The 21,745-nt window shown below is 38.1% G+C and overlaps 1 protein-coding gene across 11 annotated transcripts in view; it reads right to left on the reverse strand.

The window, feature by feature from the left end:
- The window catches only part of mef2cb (myocyte enhancer factor 2cb), a 239,047-nt gene that overhangs the window by 114,821 nt on the left and 102,481 nt on the right, over window positions 1-21,745 (reverse strand). For all 11 annotated transcript variants that reach the window (XM_043708960.1, XM_043708885.1, XM_043708890.1 and 8 more), the window contains one exon: window positions 15,045-15,228. In XM_043708960.1, coding sequence (XP_043564895.1) covers window positions 15,045-15,098 — 54 coding nt within the window. In that variant the 5' untranslated portion in view covers window positions 15,099-15,228. The remainder of the gene's footprint in view (window positions 1-15,044; window positions 15,229-21,745) is intronic.

The following is a 21,745-nucleotide window of genomic DNA, read 5'->3' on the forward strand; positions in this document are numbered from 1 at the left end:
GGTCAGAGGCTAGAAATCCCTCTGTGAGTAAGTGAACTCCCAAAAAGGAACTCTCCAGTATCTGTCCATTATCTATAAGGCACAAGTCAGAAACATGAGGGAATACTACCCACTTGCCTGGGTGAGTGTAGCTCCAACAAAACTCAAGAAGCTTGAAACATTCAGGACAAAGCAGCCTGCTTGATTAGCACCACATCCAGAAATATCCATTCCCTCCATCATCGATGATCAATAGCAGCAAGTGTATACCATCTGCAATATGCACTGTAAAAACTCACCGAAAGCTTCTTAGACAGCACCTTCCAAACCCATAGCCACTACCAAAGGCAGCAGATACATAGGAATACCACTACACGCAAGATCCCCTCCAAGTCACTTATTATCCTGACTTGGAAATACAATACTATTCTTTAAGTGTTGTTGGCCAAAATCCTGGAAATTCCTCCCTAATGGCATTGTGGACCTCCGTATAGTAAAGAGACTGCAGCCATTTAAGAATGATGTGGAGGTGAACATAGAACATAACAGCACAGTACGTCGGTCCTCGATGTTGTGCCACCCTGTGAAGGGCTTATGCCCGAAATGTCAATTCTTCTGTTCCTTGGATGCTGCCTGACCTGCTGCGCTTTTTCAGCAACACATTTTCAGCTCTGATCTCCAGCATCTGCAGTCCTCACTTTTTCCACCCTGTGAAATCAATCTGAAGCCCATCTAACCTATACTAGTCAATTTTCATTCATATGTCTATCCAATGACCATTTAAATGTCCCTAGAGTTGGCGAGTCTACAACTGTTACAGGCAGTGCGTTCCATGCCCTTATTACTCTGAGTAAAGACACTACCTCTGACATCTGTTCTGTATCTTTCACCCCTCAATTTAAAGCTACATCCCCTCGTGCTAGCCATCACCATCCAAAAAAAGGCTCTCACTGTCCACCCAATCTAACCCTCTGATTATCTTATATGTCTTACTTAAGTCACCTCTCAACCTTCTTCTCTCGAATAAAAACAGCCTGAAGTCCCTCAATCTTTCTTCATAAGACCTTCTCTCCGTACCAGGCAACATCCTCATAAGTCTCCTCTGAACCCTTTCCAAAGCTTCCACATCCTTCCTATAATGCGGTGATGAGAACTGCACACAATGCTCCAAGAATCTTACCATTCCCCCAGTACTCTGCATTCCTGTTACTCCTTCCAAAGTGAATCGCCTCACATGTTTCTGCATTGTCCATCGGCCACCTCTCAGCCCAGTTCTGCAGTTTATCCAAATCCCTCTGTAACCTACAACAGCCTTCGGTACTATCCACAACTGTATCAACCTTAGTGTCGTCCACAAATTTACTAACTCATCCCTTCTCCACCCTCATCCAGGTCACTTATAAAAATGACAAACAGCAGTGGACTCAAAACAGATCCTTGTGGTACACCACTGAACAGTAACTGAACTCCAGGATGAACATTTCCCATCAATCACCACCCTCTGTGTTCTTTCAGCTAGCCAATTTCTGATTCAACCCACTAAATCGCCCTCAATCCCAGTGTTGGACTGGGGTGGACAAAGTCAAAAACCACAACATCGGGTTTAGTTCAACAGGCTTATTTGAAACCGCAAGCTTTCGGAGCCCCTCTCCTTCATTAGGCCATTTAAGAAAGCAGCTCACCACCACCTTCTCAATGGCAATTAGGGTGGGTGATAAGTGCTGACCCAGCCAATGATACCCATACCTCATGAATGAAGAATAAAACACATGTTCCTTAATTCTCTTTGAAACACTAAGAATTCGTTTTATACTAAAAAGGTTAGATAAATGTGAATTGCTGTTATCCTAGGATTGAAAGGATCTTGTTCTGAACAGAGCAAATTGTGCAGCATATTATTCTTTCTGGCAAATAAGAGCCTTGGTTAGCACACTCATAATGTAACCAGGATTGTTCAACTGACTTAAACTTAATGTAACCAATAAATACAACTTATAATACAAAACAAACATTATAATTTTGTTTTTATTTATCTTTTACATAAAGTGCAAAATGACTATAGCAGTTGTGTAAAAGACAGTCACTCAATATCTTTGATAGCATATATGAAGGCAATCAATTCTGAAGATAAAATCTCTAAAAGCCTAACATTAGTTTAGTCAGTAGTGAGAAAAGAGAAAATACTGGAAATTTTCAGGTCATAAGTATCCATGAAGAGATAAACAAATACTCCCAAACCCCCGAAGTGTTTCTAGCATCTTAAATTTTTATTTCAGATTTCCAGCATCCACAACATTTTGTTTAGCGTTTGCTTAGCCACATTAGCTGCAAATTATGTCTCAGCTCTTTCTTTTTGTTTCTTTGAGCTTCTGATTTCCTTTTGCAGTGTTTTTCTCCACTGCCAAGAATGTCCAGAAATAAATAAATAGTATCTTTTCTCAAGTCAGATAATCTTCAGATTTCATAGTGGCTCATGAGATATACTGGAGAGATGCTACTTGATAAAAGAAGAAACAAAACACAGGATATGCTCATAAAAGGTAATTATTTTATAATTATCACAAACACAGCCAAATGAATAAAAGACGTGTCAAACATGCAATAAGGCTTGTGTTCTTCATCAGTCATAAAATGATGTTCCACTTGCTGGTTTTGTCTGTGCAAATTTAGAATAATGAACAGTTGAAGTCAGCTGTAAAGAATTTTTCAGAATCCTGAAATGAATCCTACCACTATTCATTCACTACACAGGAGCGAACCAATAGGGAATTATATATGCAACTATAATCTGTTGCATTGATACTTTATGCAAAATAGTAGCAAAGACATGTTTTCCTGTTTCTCCTTATGCTGTATCAGAGCTTCTTTCAGGCTGGAGTGCTAATGGTTAAGTGTAATATGTACATAACATTATTGACGCATTAGCAAAATGCATTTATAAGCTCCAAAACAAATTAAATGAAATTACACTTTTGGGACATATGAATTATAAGGAAAATGTTTTAACCATGTGGGAATAAGTTGTGCTGCATGTGTTATAATACATGTATCATACATAAGCCTTCTAGTAAAAAAGGAGAGTAATATTTATTGTCACTGTATAAAACTGAATTTTTCTGTCACAGTATAAACAAACCAGTGCCCATTGATGCAGTCATTCACGCAGAGCACAAGTTCACCAGCAGATGGAGATGGGGAATCCCTGTACCAAACGCCAAAGCAAAGTTATTTCTGATATTAGTATACAAATGTTTAATGTCTTTCACAACGTTCCCCATCTTCCATTTGAATTGAAGTATCACCTATCAACTTCAAATGAGCTAATATTTCCATACAACAGAGAAACATAATCAAGTGAAGCAATTTCCAATATAAACATTACTATTTATCACAATTTGGAGGTGCCAATGTTGGATTGGGGTGTACAAAGTTAAAAATCACACAACACCAGGTTATAGTCCAACAGATTTATTTGGAAGCACTAGCTTTCAGAGTGCTGCTCCTTCATCAGGTAGTTGTGGAATATAAGATTGTAAGACACAGAATTTAGAGCAAAAGTTTCCAGTGTGATGTAACTGAAATTATATATTGAAAAAGACCTGGATTGTTTGTAAGTCTCTCATCTTTTAGAATGGGCATGTTGGTTTCAGTTCTTTCATATGTAAATCCCAGAAATTTTTAAAGTTACATTCTCAAGGGAACTTTAACAATAGGTGCCATGTCAGTCCAGATAATGCAGTGAAGGGGTGAGGTGCCCTGTGTGAGGCTGTCTGTGCCCCAATGTTCAGGCTGATTCTACTTCTAAAAAGACGATTTACATAATCTAGATTATGTATAACTTGGTGTTGTGTGATTTATATTTACCACAAGTGGGTTAAGAAAACTGAGAAGGGTCCTAATCATTGTACTGCTAAAAAAAAAAAGAGTACAGATAAAAGAAATCAATTTTCAAGCTTATACAATTTTTATTAACTATTGGACATGATCAATGAATGGAAGAAACAAACCATGCAGAAAATTTACATTTTGTTTAAGCAGGAAAGGAAGGGATATGAGAAACAGAGCATAGCGTGATAAGTCTTGAACTCCAGGAAAGGTCAGAAAGACCACAATGATAATTTTTGTTCCCCTGAATTCCCAAGTTTCCATAATGAACATTGTGATTGTAATGTTTGCTAGGCACATCCAATAATTTTTGGGTTACTCACTGGTTCAGCTTTTGGAAGCAAAAGTCTTTGAGTCCATTGTATCTCTGTAATCACAGTGATGTTGAAATACCAGAGGCACTTTGAATACCCACTTGGGAGGAAGGAAGATGATGTGGCACTCAGATGCTGGTGTTTGTTCTCAGCAAAACTTGCTGCTATACAAATAATTTTACCCTTCATCACATGCCCCACCAACTTTGGAAGATGGCATAAGTAAAACATTAGAACACACAAATCTGGGTTTTCCAGATCATGCATAAAACAAATGCAATGATTCACATACACTAAAATTGTCCCCACAAAATATCCCATGCTTTTTTTCAAATGTTCCCAATCAATGCAAATGACACATTATCCCGACTTTTGCCTGTTTTCCAGGACATGACCTAAAGGACATGATGTCCTTGATCCTATACGGTGAATGGCTTTCCCTTCTGTAAGGGTTATATTACAGTTGATCTTTACTTTTGTCAGTTGATGTCACTCACAGTTGGCTGTACCATAAAAGTAACATTCTCCTCCAACTCTAGTTTTACTTCTATACATCACTGGAGTAAATGCAGTTATTACACGTACATATAGTTCTGAAGAAGGGTGGTACCACCAGACCTGATGATATTTTCCAACAATTTCTATTTTGGATGTTGTTTGGTTTTAGGATGAGGGTGTTGCTGGCTAGGCAGCATTTTATTGCCCATCCCTAATCGCCCAGAAGGCAGTTGAGAGTTAACCACATTGCTGTGGGTCTGGAGTCCAATGTAGACGAGATCAAATAAGGATGGCAGCTGGACATTAGCGATCCAGATCAGTTTTTCCAACAATAAATTGACAATAGAATTATGGTCATCATTAGACTCTCAATTCCAGATTTTTATTAAATTCAAATTCCATTGTCTGCCATTGTGGGATTCGAACTCAGATCCCCAGAACATTATCTGCATCTCTGGATGAACAGTCCAGCGATAATACCACTAGGCCATTGCCTCCCCATATACCATGTTACCTTATGGGTTTATTCATCATTTGTACCTAATATATTCCTAAGTGTGACAGTCTCTGCTTCAATCACTAAGCGAGGGAGAAGGTTCCACAACCTTACAGTCATTCTCTTTTTAAATTGGAAAAAAATTACTTCTGTTGATTCTTTTGTATTCCCTTATAATTTAAAATACCTGTATCAAAGCAACCAGTAATTTGCTCTGTTCTAATAAAAATAGTTATGTTCTTTCACATTTTTTTGGTATATTCTATTTTTTTCATTCCAAAAAGCTTCCTTCTATGAACTTGTGATGACCAAAACTGTTCAGATTATTTTGGTACTTTGCAAAAGGTTTACATTGAACCATCATTTTTTTCTCAGCTTTTATATTCTATAGTTGGTATAAAACTTAATATTCAATTTTCTTTTAAAAGTCTCATCAACTTGAACTGTTGTTTTTAATGTCTCATAAACTCAACCTAACCATACTCTGTTCTTCCCCATTATTTGGATTTTCTGAAGTTGTTTTTGATTTTTGTTTCCACCTCGTTGTTTCCACCTTTGACTTCTAACTATCCTTTTGTTTATTGCACTGAGAGAGTAGCAGTAGTAGTATAGGAAAGGAACAGAAATAGTCATCAAGTAACAGTGAGAGAGTAATAGTGAAAACTAGAAAGTTATTGGGTTGACACTTACGATTTCTTTGGCGAAGTCTGAGTTGCGTTGTGCTTTTTGGAGGACGTTTCACATGAAGCCTAGCAAGTTTCTCACCATATCTTACCAAACTCACCTCATTAACTATCTACTTCTCCTTCGTGGCATCTCTCACATCTGAGTCTGGTCCCATCTTTCCGCACGCTGCTCACAGAACAACTCGCCAGTCAGTGAATATCTCAGAATTCACTAACATGCCATCTTCAAAAACCCATAGTGCATCTACATAACAATCTGCCAGTCTGAAGCTGCCCTGCATACCTTATGCTACTTGTCCCGGACATAGCAGACAGTGACAAAAAAGATTGGCATCACTTATTGTGGAGAGGAACTTGGAGATCTTCCTCAATTAGCTTAAGTGCCACAATCTTCTCACCGATACCTCACATTCATTTGATATCTGCTAATGTACGCACTTCCCATCAAGCTCACACTCTGTCACTCTCACTATTGCATGCAACATCTTCCTTTACTTGTTATCAACTAGCCCAACCCTTGACACCTCCATTCCTGCAAACCCTTTTTTGCTGCCAACATACTCACATGGGATACCTCCTCATCTGTACCAAAAATAACCACTGTGCCACCCACTTTCATTTCATAACTTGCCCTCTCTCTCTCATTCCACCCACCAATACAGCATAAAGATTCAAGATGATAGGTGGGGTTACCCAACATACAAATCTTCACTCCTTATATGGAAAGCATCTGGACTCTGACTGCCCTGAATGGCTGTTGGATGATGTCCTAGCCATGTATTGGGATTGGATGCTGCCATTCACTTGCTGTGCCAGGACCTCCTGAGTGAAGGCTGTTACTCTTGCATTCACGGAGGCCTCTGATAACAGTGAGAAGCTTCCTACATTTGTGACTGATCTGAACAACAAAGCCAAGACAGCAGAAACATAAGCCTCCTATCTCTGGCTGAGGGTGTAAAACAACAAGGCAAGGCATGCCAGGGATGCTGTGAGCATTAAGTGTGCTGAGAGTGTGTGCTACAGCACCAAGTAAAGAGCCCAGAAATGCAACCTTGTCCAATCTGTGAATTGGGTGAATTCCCCCGAGTGCACAATGTCCTTGGTGCAGCATTATAATGATAGTCGCCAGTGCACCAGAGGTGCACTGACATCCTCAAGTGTCCTGTAGGTGGATCAAAGGTGTGCCATGCTTTGAGACACCATCAGATTCTGGATGCAAATGTCTGTGTACGTGGTTTGAATGTGGCTGGTGCCCATGGATTATACACTGAGATACTGGCACCCAATGTCCAACATGGAGGTCACTTAGGCAAGCAGTGAGATAACTTTGCAATGTACTATCTCTGGTTTCCATTTTGAGTTGTCCACATCGAGCTTGTTTGTCGAGTTTGTTCAGTTAGAAAGCTGAATAGTAGTTAGGTAAATTGGACCAAAACGTTTAACAAGAAATAATTCCCCTTAGTTGGCAACTTACCACTGCCCAATGAGAAACTCACCATGCTGCTTTAAAAAAGCATAAAAGATGGTATGAGTTGCTCCTGACATTGAGATGAGCCTTGCCAGAGTTCTCATCTGATTCTACCACACATTGGGCCACAACTCACATCATCACTCTTTAAGAATCAACCCATAGTTCCAGAGGAAAGGAAAAATTACCACCAAAGGAAACCACATTACAAGTTTTTAGCAGGCTTAACACTGCTGTTCATTTCGGTTCCTCCAAAGTTGACACACTATAGACAATCACTTGACCTCCAAATATGTCACTAGTAACAACTTTTATTTCTAGAGTTTGTCATGAGCAGTAATTAAGATTAGGAAGAAAACTGCAGACCTAGATACAAAAGGTACTGGGCACCTATTAAGTAACCTCATTTTCCTTTTTGATCTTACTCTTCTTCATCCAAACCAAATCAAATCTTATCTGAAGGACTGCATCTCTGACAGTGCAGCACTCTCAAGGCACTGCATTAAACTGTCAGTAAAGCTTATGTGCTCAAATAAATGTCTTGATTGAGATTCCAATTTAGAGGTGAAAGTACACCTGATGAGCCATGAATGACTTTAATGCTCCAAACCTCCACAAGGGAAAAGTAATCATGGCTGGAGAAGCTTAATTAACCTTTCCCAAGAGGTCTACTTCATTACAAAGATCTCAAAAACTAATCAAAGTAGGAACAACATATGACACTGCTTTGACATTCCAGTCAGCTTCATAAGGTGTCATTGATGCAGGCCTGCAGACATTGGTAGCTCAGCATTACTATGAAGACGATCTTATTTCTAGAATCTGGGATGAAGTCTCTTACCTCTGGCTACCAAAGGTGGTCATTCTGCTCTACTATCATTGCATACGTGCAACAGATTCCCAGGAATTTTGGATTCTTTTGACTTATACTTGAATAACAGTCCAGACTTAGAGAGGATCTGATCCAGGTGTTTAGGATTAGTTAAGGCACAACATCAGACCAATAGATTGTTTGAAGTGATTATGTCAAGAGAAATTAAGAGGCATTCTCAGAAACTAAGGAAATTTGATCAGTGTATGTAAACACCTGGAACTTGGATATCTGGACATCTGATCAGACATTTGAGCAATTAGACAAGTTGCATGGGTCAGATGAGATTTATCCGAGGATTCTCTGGGAAGCTAGGGAGGAGATAGTAAAGCCTTTGGCTTTGATATTTGAGTTGTCATTGTCTACAGGTTTAGTACCAAAGAACTGGAGGATTGCAAATGTTGTGCCCTTGTTCAAGGAGGGCAGTAGAGATAACCCAGGTAATTATAGACCAGTGAGCCTTACTTCTGTTGTAGGAAAGGTTTTGGAAAGGATTATACGAGATAAGATTTATAATCATCTAGCAAGCAACAATTTGATTTCAGATAGTCAACGTGGTTTCGTCAAAAGCAGGTCATGTGTCACAAACCTCATTGAGTTTTTTGAGAAGGTGACCAAGGATGTAGATGAGGGTAGGGCAGTTGACATGGTATATATGGACTTCAGGGGTAAAGCCTTTGATAAGGTTGCACATGGTAGGATGTTGGAGAAACTGCAGAGGCATGGGATTGAAGGTGATTTAGCAGTTTGGATTAGAAACTGGCTTTCTGAAAGAAAGCAGTGAGTGGTGGTTGTTGGAAAATATTCAGCCTGGAGTCCAGTTACTAGTGGTGTGCCACAAGAATCTATTTTGGGACCACGCTGTTTGTCATTTTTATAAATGGCTTAGACGCAGGCATTGGTGGATGGATTAGTAAATTTGCAGATGACACTAAAGTAGGTGGAGTAGTGGACAGTTTGGAAGAATGTTACAGGTTGCAGGGGGACTTGGATAAACTGCAGAATTGGGATGAGAGGTGGCAAATGGAGTTCAATGCAGCTAAATGTGTGGTAATGCACTTTGGGAAGCATAACAGGAAGACAGAGTACTGCATCAATGGAAAGATTCTTGGTAGTGTGCAGAGGGATCTTGGAGTCCATGTACATAGATTCCTGAAAGGTGCCACCCAGGTTAATAGTGTTGTTAAGGAGGCATATGGTTTTTTAGGTTTCATTAGTAGAGGGATTGAGTTCCAGAGCCGCAATATCATGCTGCAACTATACAAAACGCTAGTGCGGCCGCACTTGGAATATTGTATACAGTTCTGGTCGCCATATTTCGGGAAGGATGTGGAAGCATTGGAAAAGGTGCAGAGCAGATTTACCAGGATATTGCCTGGTCTGGAGGGAAGGTCTTATGAGGAAAGAAGGCTAAGAGGGGATTTGACAGAGACATACAAGATGAGCAGAGGATTAGATAGGGTAGACAGTGAAACTCTTTTTCCTAGGATGATGACATCAGCATGTACGAGGGGGCATAATTACAAATTGAGGGGTGATAGATTTAAAGACAGATGTCAGAGGCAGGTTCTTTACGCAGAGAGTGGTAAGGGCGTGGAATGCCCTACCTGCTAATGTAGTCAACTCAGCCACATTAGGGAGATTTAAACAAAACTTGGATAAGCACGTGGATGATGATGGGAGAGTGTAGGGGATGAGGTGAGAATAGTTTACAGGTCGGTGCAAGATCGAGGGTCGAAGGACCTGTTCTGCGTTGTATTGTTCTTTGTTCTAGAAAGATGCTAGCCTGCTGTAGAGAGAAAGAAACAGCAGCATGCTGTGCCAGACAAAAAAAAAATTGCTCTCTTGGATATGTGGTACTTTAAAAATATAACGTGACATACATAACTTTTTGAAAGGTTATGTGTCAAATTCACTGTTCAGCAGTCAGTATACCTGACCTCAACCAGCTACTGGACATGTTGTGCTAAGCAGCTAGAAAGCTCCACACTGGAAGAGCATAGGTTAGATATATCTGTCTTACGCCCCAATTACTGAATTTTCTAATGAACACCTGCTAGGGTCATGGTGTAATTGTACTAGAAGAACTATGGACATTCAGCCCTGCATCAACAGCATCTAGCATCAAGTTCATGGGCCATACTGGTAGTTTGCAGTAAGGCTGACAAAAATAGCACAGGATCTTGACAAAAAGTGGAAACATTGTCTACTATAAATGATAAAAGACACTAACAAGTGACTTCAAGGATGGAATCTCATGGCTGAGATGAATGTTATAACATACTTGGCCCAGAAGCTGTGTGGACTGCAATCCTCTGAACAATGCCTAGATTTCACATGTTGGTGCCCTCCAGTCTTGGCTCCTCCAGAGTTTACAGGGTCTGAGAAAGGCACAAGTTAGTTCTCATGTCTCAATGATCTGTACCCCTTGCTGCTAGAATTCTAGCCTCTAACACTGATGGCAGGTATGTGGTTTGCCAGGCTTCTTCCCCTTTCAAGCACCTCTATGCTAGACGGCAAGTCATAAAATGGTGGGGACCACCTAGAATCTCTAGAGGCTTGATTTTACAGGGGAAACAAAAACAGTTTCTGTTGTGGAGCATGGTCTATTAATAGCTTGAATCCTGGCATAAGGAGTTTATTCCTCCTTCACTCCTTACAATACCTAGAAGAAATTCCAAGCTAAAGTAGGAAATCAGCATACCTGAATTCCAACTGTTTTCAGGCCTATACTCTCAGACATCCAAATGAAACAATCCTGTGGTTTTGTCTGGAGAATTCGACTCCTGTGCTTAATTCTTAATGTTCCTATCAGTCACTCCCAAATACTGCCTTGTAATAATTTTAAAGGATATGTTACATCCTATTCAGCATTTGATTATAGTCTATATAATATTTTATTTCAAATTTATTTTCTAAGGTTCTGGGAAAAATATTGTATCAGAATCACAAAACTGTTACAGTGCAGAAGGCGGCCATTCGGCTGACTGTGTCTGCGCAAAGAATTTTAGTTTAGGGCCAAACACATGCTTTTTACCCCATATTTGTAAGTTCTTGTCATTTAAATAATCATCTAATACACCCTTGAATGCCTTATTTGAAACTCCACCACACTTGCAGGCAGTACATTCTAAACCCATTCAATTTGCTGTGTGGTCCACTTGCTTTTCTCACCACACATTTGCTTCTTTTGCAAATCACTTTAAAACTGTGCTTTTTACATGGGAACACTTTCTCCCTATTTTGTCTGGACTCATGAATTTGAAAATGTCTATCGAACCTGCTGTTAGTTTTCTCCTCTCCAAGAAAAGCAGCCCCAACTTCTCAAATCTATCGTCATACTCTGGAATCATTTGCAAAGATCTTCAACATCCTTTTCACCACATTCACACCTTTCCTAAAGGGTGCCACCCAGAACTGTATATATTAACTGAGGTCTAATCAATGTTATTTACAAGTTCAACATAAATCCATTTACTCTCATTAGGTTCTTCCACCTTATTATCCTTCAACTAAGTTCTAATACAGTAAGTCATTTACAGCAAAGGTCATTATTCAGCCCATTGTGTCCTTCTCTCCCTGAAAATTCTTTAAATTGTGCCATTAAGTTTATATAGCCTCTCCCTGTACCTTCTGCTGAATTGTATTGAATTCCATCTTCCCCTAACTTTCCCATTCTGCTAGCCTATTGATTCCATGTACTTTAATTTTGTCCACTAACCTTTTATGAGGGACCTGATCAAAGGCTTCTAAAAATCCAAATACACCAAACTAATTGGTTCCGCCTTATTTATTTCTTAAATCCTCAAAAAACACCAGTAGATTTGTTCAACATGATCTGCCATTCATAAACCTATGTTGGCTTTCTCCAGTCACATTAAAACTGTCCATATGTTCTGTTATCACTTCTTTTACAATACTCTCCACTGCTGTTGTTAGGCTAATTGGTCAGCAATTCCGATTTTCTCACTCTTTGGAAGCCATTCGGTTCAAGGGTAATTTATGGCCAAAAACTGCTGGTTTTGATGGTGACATTCAGATTCCGTGAAAGAATAAAAGGGGAAAAAAATGTAAGCCCATTCTCTAACAATTCTTTTTATTGCAAATGAGAGTCAAGGAGATGGGAACAGGAATGCATCTGCAAGCCTAGAGCACAACAATTCGAAGACCAGAAGAAGAACATAGAGAATCGATAAAAACGGAAACTTAGCTACAGTTAATTTTTGTTTTTAGATCATTCCTGGGCTATGTTAAGACTCTCTGCATCCAACCAACGGTTGTTTTTGGAAGCATAGAAATTTATTCAGGGTTCCCAAGAAACAGAGTTAGCAGACTTGGTGTAGAGACTTCAGAGTAAATCATTACTGCCTCTATTAAAATTGCAGCAGTTTTAAAAATTTCTAACCAATCCCATTGTTAAAAATGCCATAGTGAAAAAAAATCCAGGCTTTGTTCATGGATTCACAAAATGTTGCTTCAATCATGACTGAAATTTGTCAAGTTCGTATGATACAAAGATGGAAGCATCATTTTTTGTGGGATTGCAAAAAAAAATGGTTTTGATCAGTAATGGCCTGCTACCCACAATCAGGCACTTAAATTGATGTACAGTGCAAAGTGCTTGGAAATAAAGCCATATAACACTGACCCAATGATTTTCCTTCATAAACTCCCTGCAGTAGATCATGACACTATTATGAATTTTTGCATGGAATTATCCATGTAACTTGTTGAGACAGATTGCCAATTAATAGAGAATTGAGGAAAATGAGATCATATGAATAGTTCACAAATAAATGAAAATACACTAATGGTGTAATTCCATGAACTTGGTTGACCAAATTTTCATTTTTTTTTTTAACAGATGATCTTTGTAACAGGTAGACTGACAAGACTTTCCCCTCAGTAAATTAGATTGGATTTGAAGTCAAGGTGTAGACAGTGTGCCAAGTCTATAAATTACTCATTCCTGATTTTGTTTTTATACCTTTTAATTTTTTAGAACAGGATTGTTTGTATGTGGCAGGAATACCTCCCATGACATAAAAACCTAAAACTATTGTGAACAATTAGATAAAATTGAGGCAAAACTATCAATAAAGGATAAGAACTCCCAAAGGTGTTTGATGAATAATCTTAAAATATGAATTTGCTCTTTATGTTTGCATTTGCTCCAGAATTTACTACCAATAAAAATGAATTCCATGAAATCCTAAACCACTATGATATTTAGATAAACTACAGCTCCTGTATTCCAAATACAATTTTTATGTGCAAACTTCATGCGGATACCTAACAGCTATTGCATTGACAGGAACATGTGGAAAGTTTCTAAATAAACACAAATTCTTTTCACTATAACTTCTAGTAGATACATGTTTGAGCTCCAAATTCTTGCACACAATGGGAAAGAAGTAATGATTTATAAACTAGCATTAAAGACCACCATTTCAGCTTCAAACTGTAAACTATTTAAAGAAAGCGAGGTAGCTAGATAATGGCAGCATTATTACTTTCTGACTTGGCTTCAAGGAATACCAGTCTACAGGGAAAAACATAAAATGTATCCATCATAAATACTAGGTTGGTTTGATCTTTCAGCATAACTTTTCCTGCAGAGTCATTTAATCCCAATAGAAAAGTGCCGCTTTATTAAGCCAACAGTGTGAATCATTGCACACATGGAACTGAAATTTGTGCTTTGATTGGTTTCTTTCAAAACAATGTTCTCAAGGATACAGAGATAAAAATTATAACATCAGGGAGATCAAGTAAATGAAAATAAAATGGAGAAAAAGAATTTTAATTAAAACATAAAAGACTAATTGGAGAGTAGTTTGATTGTCTACCCTTCCAATTTACTCTGATATCCACAAATACAATTACAGCATGTTGAAACTAATATAATTCAATGGAATCCATTGAAGGGTGCCAGGAAATTGAACAGCTTTATGATTTTTAATATGTTCTGAAGACTTCCATTTGCATTGGCATACAATATTACCGGCCATATCTTTATTTGGAAAAAAAGTTGCGGCTTAAGTAAATTCATTAAGCAATCAAAAAGCATTTATTTTGTTTAGTGCATACAACCATATTCAAGACAGATATTTGGGATGCAGATTTCAGAAACTGAGAGAAGGCACTATTTTGATCAGTGTCAATTCCCATAACCAGTTCAGTGGCAAACCATTATGTTTCTTGGGCCAGCAGTGATAAATGTCAATATACAGAGGAACCTCGATTATCCAAAAGGACACGGACAGAGAGTATTTTGTTCGGCTAATCAAATTCCAGATAATCGAATGCCGGATAACACAGTTTAGCCGAGCATCGGGACCTTGCGATCTTGCCAGATAATCCGATATTTGGATAATATCGAATGCCGGATAATTGAGGTTTCTCTGTACCGGTCGTTCTGTTATAACGTACACTTCATCAATGCAAATTCACTTTCAGGTGATTGACGAATTAGGGACGCTGTTTCTATAACACAAATGTTCAAAACATGTGTTGGCTGTAACACGATTACAGTACCAACACTTTAAGCGATGTTTCTAAAGCTTGATTTTTCCATAATTCGGGGTTGCACAAGAATGCAACCATCACGTTATAGAAGAACTGACTATACTCATTAGGTAATTGAAAATATAAAGTTAAAACTAACACTTCAATGTATTTAGGGCATTGGAAGTTGGTTGCAATGGTCACTGCTTACTGCTAATGATGAATAGAAAATGTAGTTGCTCCACAAAGTCAAAGCAACAAATAAATCAGTCAAATTGAAACAGGATCCACACAGATTCACTCTAATGATTGATAGCAACTATCTGTATTCAAGCCTCACCTGTCTGTTTCGTTCATCCACAATCCGCGTGATTTGAATCTTTTTCCTCCCCATCCTTGCTTTTTCTCTTCTCTCCTCACTTTTAAGTCCTGTACTTTTGACCTTAACTCACTTCCGTTTTCTCAATATCAGACTTTCTTCTCACTCCTCACTTCGTTCAGTTCACAGATTCTTGCATCTGTCCCTGTTAATAAAAAATAAATCAATTTATGTTAAACAGTATACCCTCAACTATAAAGCAAGGTAAAATGTATGGGACCAAAATTCAATAGCTTTTATACAGGTCTTTCATTTGCAGGAGATTTTGTTTTACAGATCTAAAGGGCTGAACCTCCAAAAAGGGGTGATGGTGGAGCAGGTGGGCAAAAGGTCTGGGAAGCAGCAACTTATGTTAAGCATTCCAATTTCACTGGCTCAATCGTGACCGGAAATAAATGAAAGGAAGTGAGGTGGTTAACCAGAGACAAAGGTCAGACCCTGAAGAAATATGAACAAATTTATCTTAAAGAAACAAATCACAAATGGATCTATAAAATCCATCAAAAATCCATTTTAAACTTCTTCAACTTGTTAGTCTCTAATAAAGAGAAACAAATGTTTATTCAGTATTCAGGTAATCTGTCAATTGTGTCAAAGTGTGAATGTGAACCTCGTGTTGAGATCATTTGTTTTTGAAATTCAGCCATACATTCACAAGGATAATGCTAACCCTTGGGGAAATGCTAACACAAAACTCGATTGAAACTGGACGATCAGATGCTATTTTCTTTTCTGATCAGCAACAAGTTCAAATAACCCTGCTAAATTCAGATATCCCACCAAAATAATAGACACCTGCGAGCATGAAATGCCAGTTTCAACTTCCACTCAAGGACCCGATGTCCAACATCTGACCAGACAGGTTGAGCATCAACTTGTAAGTCTTTCCAATATATGGTAATGTCAAGCAGTGACAGTGGAAGAGATTTCTGGTTTGCCATTTGATGGAACAAAATTAGAGCCTCTGCCATTACTACCCATAGCTGCAGACTATAATATTCATGTAAAACAGTAGTAATTCAGACTCTTTTGGGGCCAAGCTGGATGGTTGTTGTTGGATCACATTTAAGTCAAAGTTAAGGCTCGAACTCCATTCTGGTGAATTCACAATCTGCCTTTTTTCCCCTGACCATGGCAAAGACCACAATGCTGTAGATCAGACTTGACTTCAGGCAGAATTTAAGAAGAATTCCCACTCTCTTTTACCTACCCGTAACAATTGGATATGTTGGAAATGGAGCAAACACTTCTGCGTCGGTGTTCCGCATGTTATTTCTAAAGGTCTGCTAAGTCTTTCTGATTCTGCAAAAACCCATCCTGTGATGTTTACTTGATGCAGATATTGTGACCTGAGGGGAGGGTATGATTTAAGGGGAGAAGGGCATCTATCTAACCTCCCACCTTCCATCACCAAATTTTGGAGACAGAAAATATTATGTCTGTCCTCGTTAATATATGCTTTTTGCAGCCTGGCAATGAAAGACAGGAATAAAAGCAGAATCAGGGGACTCAGTTATGGGGAGGAAGCAATCCCAGGCTGGAGAATGGCCAAAGGTCTCCTAATGTGGGTAGAACAAGCAGAAAGAATCTTTAAAAAGCTTTTCAAAAGAGCGTCTCAACTAAACCTCCAGTGGTCAAGCTGCTTGATGTCACTGAAATACTGCTGGCAAGCCCCACACTGTGGCATAGCTTAGTCGGCCCATGATCAAAATGGTCTCCATGATTGCATCAAGATGTATGTTTGTTATTTAAATTAAACCTTCACTTAGTTGGGACCGTCCTGTGCCTGAAATCAAATTAGTTAAAATAGTGGGCTTGGTAATGTCACACCATCTCCTTCCTATTACCACCTTAGACCTTCCAGAGACTGCTGGACAGGCATGGTAGAATTGACCTTTTATTGGTATAAACTAACAATCCAAAACAAATGATGTCAAAAGCAAAAAATGTGCGTGTAGTGCCAACAATTATGTTACTTTTGAACATATAAAATTACATAATAGTACAGAGACTTATTTTGAAGAGGGACATATGTAGCAAATTAAGAAGACTGTACTATGTTCTCGTAGTTCCGCAAAACCCGCGACAAATTATACCTGCCTGGGGCAATATCAGGTGGCATGATTTTTATCACTTTCTGGAAAACTGTCTAAATTGCTCAGATCTCCCATCTGATCTGTATGTAGACTGGTTGCATGATCCAAAGAAAAATTGCTTGAGGAAGGTATATGATAATGGTTCTCAATTATAAAATTTAGTATCATGTTAGGGTTTTTGCATATGAAAGGGGCATATTTACCATATTGTAAGTTCAGAAACCAGGCCAGGTTTAATAATCATGGTGAAAGGTTGGAGGTATGGTAGCAACTCTGCCAGGGGCCATTCCCAGGCACCTTCACGCAATTATTTTTAAGACATCAAGTATGTACCTGATCAAGGTTAGGCTGCAGAACACTGTAGGGGGAGTTTTCCACTTTCAATTGCTGCTAGTCAAAGGCCAGCAGACTATCATTACCAGCACAGCCACTGGCATGAGAAATGGGAAATCAGTTTGAAGGGCAAGAATGGATCTCCCAGTGGGGAGTGAGCACAAATACTTGAGCAGGAGGGATCTCAGCTGCCTGGCAAGACATGAAAGTTTGTCACTTGACGTGTTCTCTTCTTGCACACACTCCCCCCATCACCCACCACTTAAGGGACTCCAGGCAAGATAACCTTCTAGCCCCAGTCATAATTGGGAGATTGGAGAAGACAACAAGCTCTTCATCTTGAGATTTTAACTCTATTTTAGGGCCTCCCCATCTCCCTGTGCACTTCCGTGGGACACTGAATTCCATCCATTGTTTGAGAGATAACCAGCTATTGCAGCATATGTAAAGTAACAATTGTATCACAGTTAATGAAATCACAATGTTCCCTAAGTAGGAAGGAAAACATTGTCTTTTTTTGACGTGACATTATAGATAATGACATGTTCCACTTAGGCAAATAGCGTAATTCTGCAGCAACAAGACATTTTAGCTTTGAAATTTTAATAAAATTGTATCAAGGCAAAATATAATTTGAATATGAATACTCTGAGGAACCAAAAGTTACAAGATAACTGAGTCTTCCTGTTTTCACAAGAATGTTATTTATTTTTTAAATATCCTATAGTATATTTTGGGTAAGTTTTGCCTAAAAATGAGCAACATTTGTCTTTGCCTCCAAAGAATAATGTCATTAAATTATATTTTCACTTCTCTCTTCAATTTAGGTGGTTCCCTGTAACTTCTGTTTTATTTATCTAGTTGCTTTCTCTACAAAAGAAATTTCTAGGATAACTATTTGTATTGGGTTTGGGACTAGATACTGGTATGTGTCCCTCTTTAACCTGGTATGTCTCTTCCGCTTACGTCCACTCTGCTCAGGCATTGTTTATGTATGCTATAAAGCAGAAAATAACAATTAATAAGCGGGGTAGATAATGGCATCTGGCATTTGTTACGTTTTGCCCTGCAATTAAGTTTTATAACATTTTGCATAGCAAGTTGTTGAAAGCACCTCACCATTATTTTGACAGCAAAACCAGGTCTATTGAAGGTACATAATTATTGAATGAGGTGAATATGATGTCTGGCAGACAAATCTGAACTTTCACAAATCTCATCCTAATTGCAGATGAAGATGACAGTTGGCTCATTTGCTTCCCCTCCCAATTGTTCCCTTTCAGTTTTTTTTAAAATGAAACAACACCTTTGTGAACTATTTTGGGACTTCTGTCAGCATGGAGGTATTTCAAAAAGATGGTAAGTTTAAAACAAATGCATTGCTTGACTAGGAACCAATGCAAATCAGTGAATAATATAATCAGTCAATATAAATAGGTGGATAAATAGCACTTGGTGCAAGTAAAGATATGGGCAGTTTTGTGTCATCTAAAATATACAGCATGTAGAATTTGGAAGGCTAGCCAACAGTGTATTTGAATAGGTTAGACATAACAACAGTATGGATGAAGGTGTCCACATCAGTGAGCTGAGGCAAGGGCAATGTCAGACACTACAAACAAGTTGAAAATAGTTTGTAATAGAGAGGATGCAGGTACGTGGTCTCAAACTGATCTTGGTGACAAATAAAATTGAAAGGCAGTAGCATAGTGGTAATGTAATCCAAATACCCAGAATATTACTCTGAGAACATGCTTCTGATGGAATTCAAATTCAATGAATAAAAAAATCAGAAAATGTAAGATTAGCTCTGGAATGGTATCATAAAATTTCCATTAACTGTCATAAAAACCCATCTGGACTAGTATTGTTCTTCAGTGAAGGATATCTGCTGATCTTACTCAATTTTGGTGTATATGTAATGCTGGATCCACAGCAATGCAATCAACTCTTAAATGCCCTTTCAAATAGCACACCGAGCCAATCAAGGGCAATTAGGGATGAGCAACAAATATTGGTCTTTCTACATATGCTTACATGCCTTTCCAAAAATAGAGCAAAGACAGTATAGTTGCAAACTGTCTGGTTCAACCTCAGTCAGTTGGCAGGGAGAAGGATGGAGAATGCAGAAAATATCTGCTTTTCCAGTACAGTTGTCAGATAAGCAGACTGATATTTTTGAGACAGTTGAAGATTAAAAATATGATGAAGGTGAAGTAGGGATAATTGGAGTGAAGGAGAAAATTATGTTTTTTTTGGACAATGCCATTGTGGAAACATAAGAAATAGCAAATTCAGCTGTAAGACATCTTACTGCAATATCGTCACTGAATTTCACTACTACTGAACAAGATGAATATGATGGTTGGCTGTAAGTTGACTTCCTCAGGATCATAAGATAATTAAAGATGATAGAAGCCATTTTATAATCCTAGTTCTTCGAGATAGACTGACCCTGAAATATAAAGTCACAGAACATCCAATTGGTATCTTATTTGATTATTTGTTGCATGAAGAACATCCCATTCTTCAATGTCACCACTTGAATCTATGACCAGAATTGAAGACTCGAGGTGCCATTTGTACTGTGTAATTTTAACATTAGAATACAAGTCAGAGGAACTAATGTTCAAGAATCTATTAGTTAATAATTGTTGCTTTGTCTTGGTAGGACATTTTGGGCACTAATTCTATTAAGAATTGCATATTTTCAATTTTTTTGACACTATTAATGTGTTCAATTTTCTTTTTTCTTTCTGATGCATAGATTCTAATCTTTGCAAATTTCTTTATAAAATAATTATTGTTCCATATCAACAACTACTCATCAAAGTACTTATAACATGGATGGAATTACACACTATAAAACTGCACTGGCATACAAAACCACATTAAATGTATGCAAACCATTAAATTACATATGCTACCCTTACATTGGAACACACTCTGCTGCTCAGAGAAAAACAATACTTCATAAAACAAAACTCACTAAACTTTGCTATAGTTTCACTGGCTGCTGCAATTTACTTGAATGTCACATGTACAAAGCATAATGCTGTATAAAACATAATGCAAATTGAGGACTTTATTTTAACATAAAGCCTTAACTAATTATAAAATCCTCAAAGAAAAAGAAGCCAGTTAACATCAGCAACAATTCTCAACTATCTTCCAACAGTATCATACAAACAAAAATGCTAGATACTGGAAATAAAGACATCTTAATGAACAAAAATATATTCTGAATATTAAAACATTTCTCATTAGTTCCTTTTATAAATATTTTGTGACATGGAAATGAACACTTTCCATGGGATGGAACAATTCAACAGAGAAATTACAGAAGGATATAAGTAATACAGCATGCCAACAGAATACAAAGCTATAATCTTTCATCACAGCTGAATTAATGGTTATAAACTATGTACGCTTTGCTCTAGTGGTTTGTGACATCACCATAATACTTCAATTAAACTGCATCCTTGTCCTGCCTTGATGACTAAGCAAATTTATCCAAATGAGTAGATGAGCTGTACACCCAGGAAAATCCCAGGATTAACTGGGAGATTTAGTTAGTCTCAGCTAGGGTTGCCACTGAGGGCATATATCTACTTTCAACAATAAATAATTCGGGAGACAAACCTGGTAAGGGTTCTTATTTCTAATAAAACCTATATGATAACTCCCATATCCGCTCAGTATGGATATCATGAAAAGTTAGTATTATGCTTTATGTGATAGTTCGTTGAGTTAAATAGCCCACCATTCCCCAATGCTCAAACAAAAATGGACACGGAGGTGAGATACCTCAAATTAAGTGGTGCGAGTACAATTAGAGCGCACGTTAAGTCCTTCAAGAGAGGAGTATAGAGAAGAACTTTTGGAATAAAACAGAGTTGGTTTATTCGCAAAACTTAGTGATTGGTATAATTAGGTTCCATTACTCTTTTAAAAAAGTAGAAAGACTGTATTAAAAACAGAACACAACTAAACAAGGAACAAAACCAAATATCTATTTTTTAAAAATATAAACATTACTTTATTATTTTATTTTCTCCATGAGAAAAAAACACATTTAATTAACATAGGTCACTTCAGTTACGAGGAGGAGAAAGTGAGGTCTGCAGATGCTGGAGATCAGAGCTGAAAATGTGTTGCTGGAAAAGCGCAGCAGGTCAGGCAGCATCCAGGGAACAGGAGAATCGACGTTTCGGGCATAAGCCCTTCTTCAGG

Source organism: Chiloscyllium plagiosum, chromosome 2 (genome assembly GCF_004010195.1).
Source record: "Chiloscyllium plagiosum isolate BGI_BamShark_2017 chromosome 2, ASM401019v2, whole genome shotgun sequence".
In the NCBI taxonomy this organism is placed as follows: Eukaryota; Metazoa; Chordata; class Chondrichthyes; order Orectolobiformes; family Hemiscylliidae; genus Chiloscyllium; species Chiloscyllium plagiosum.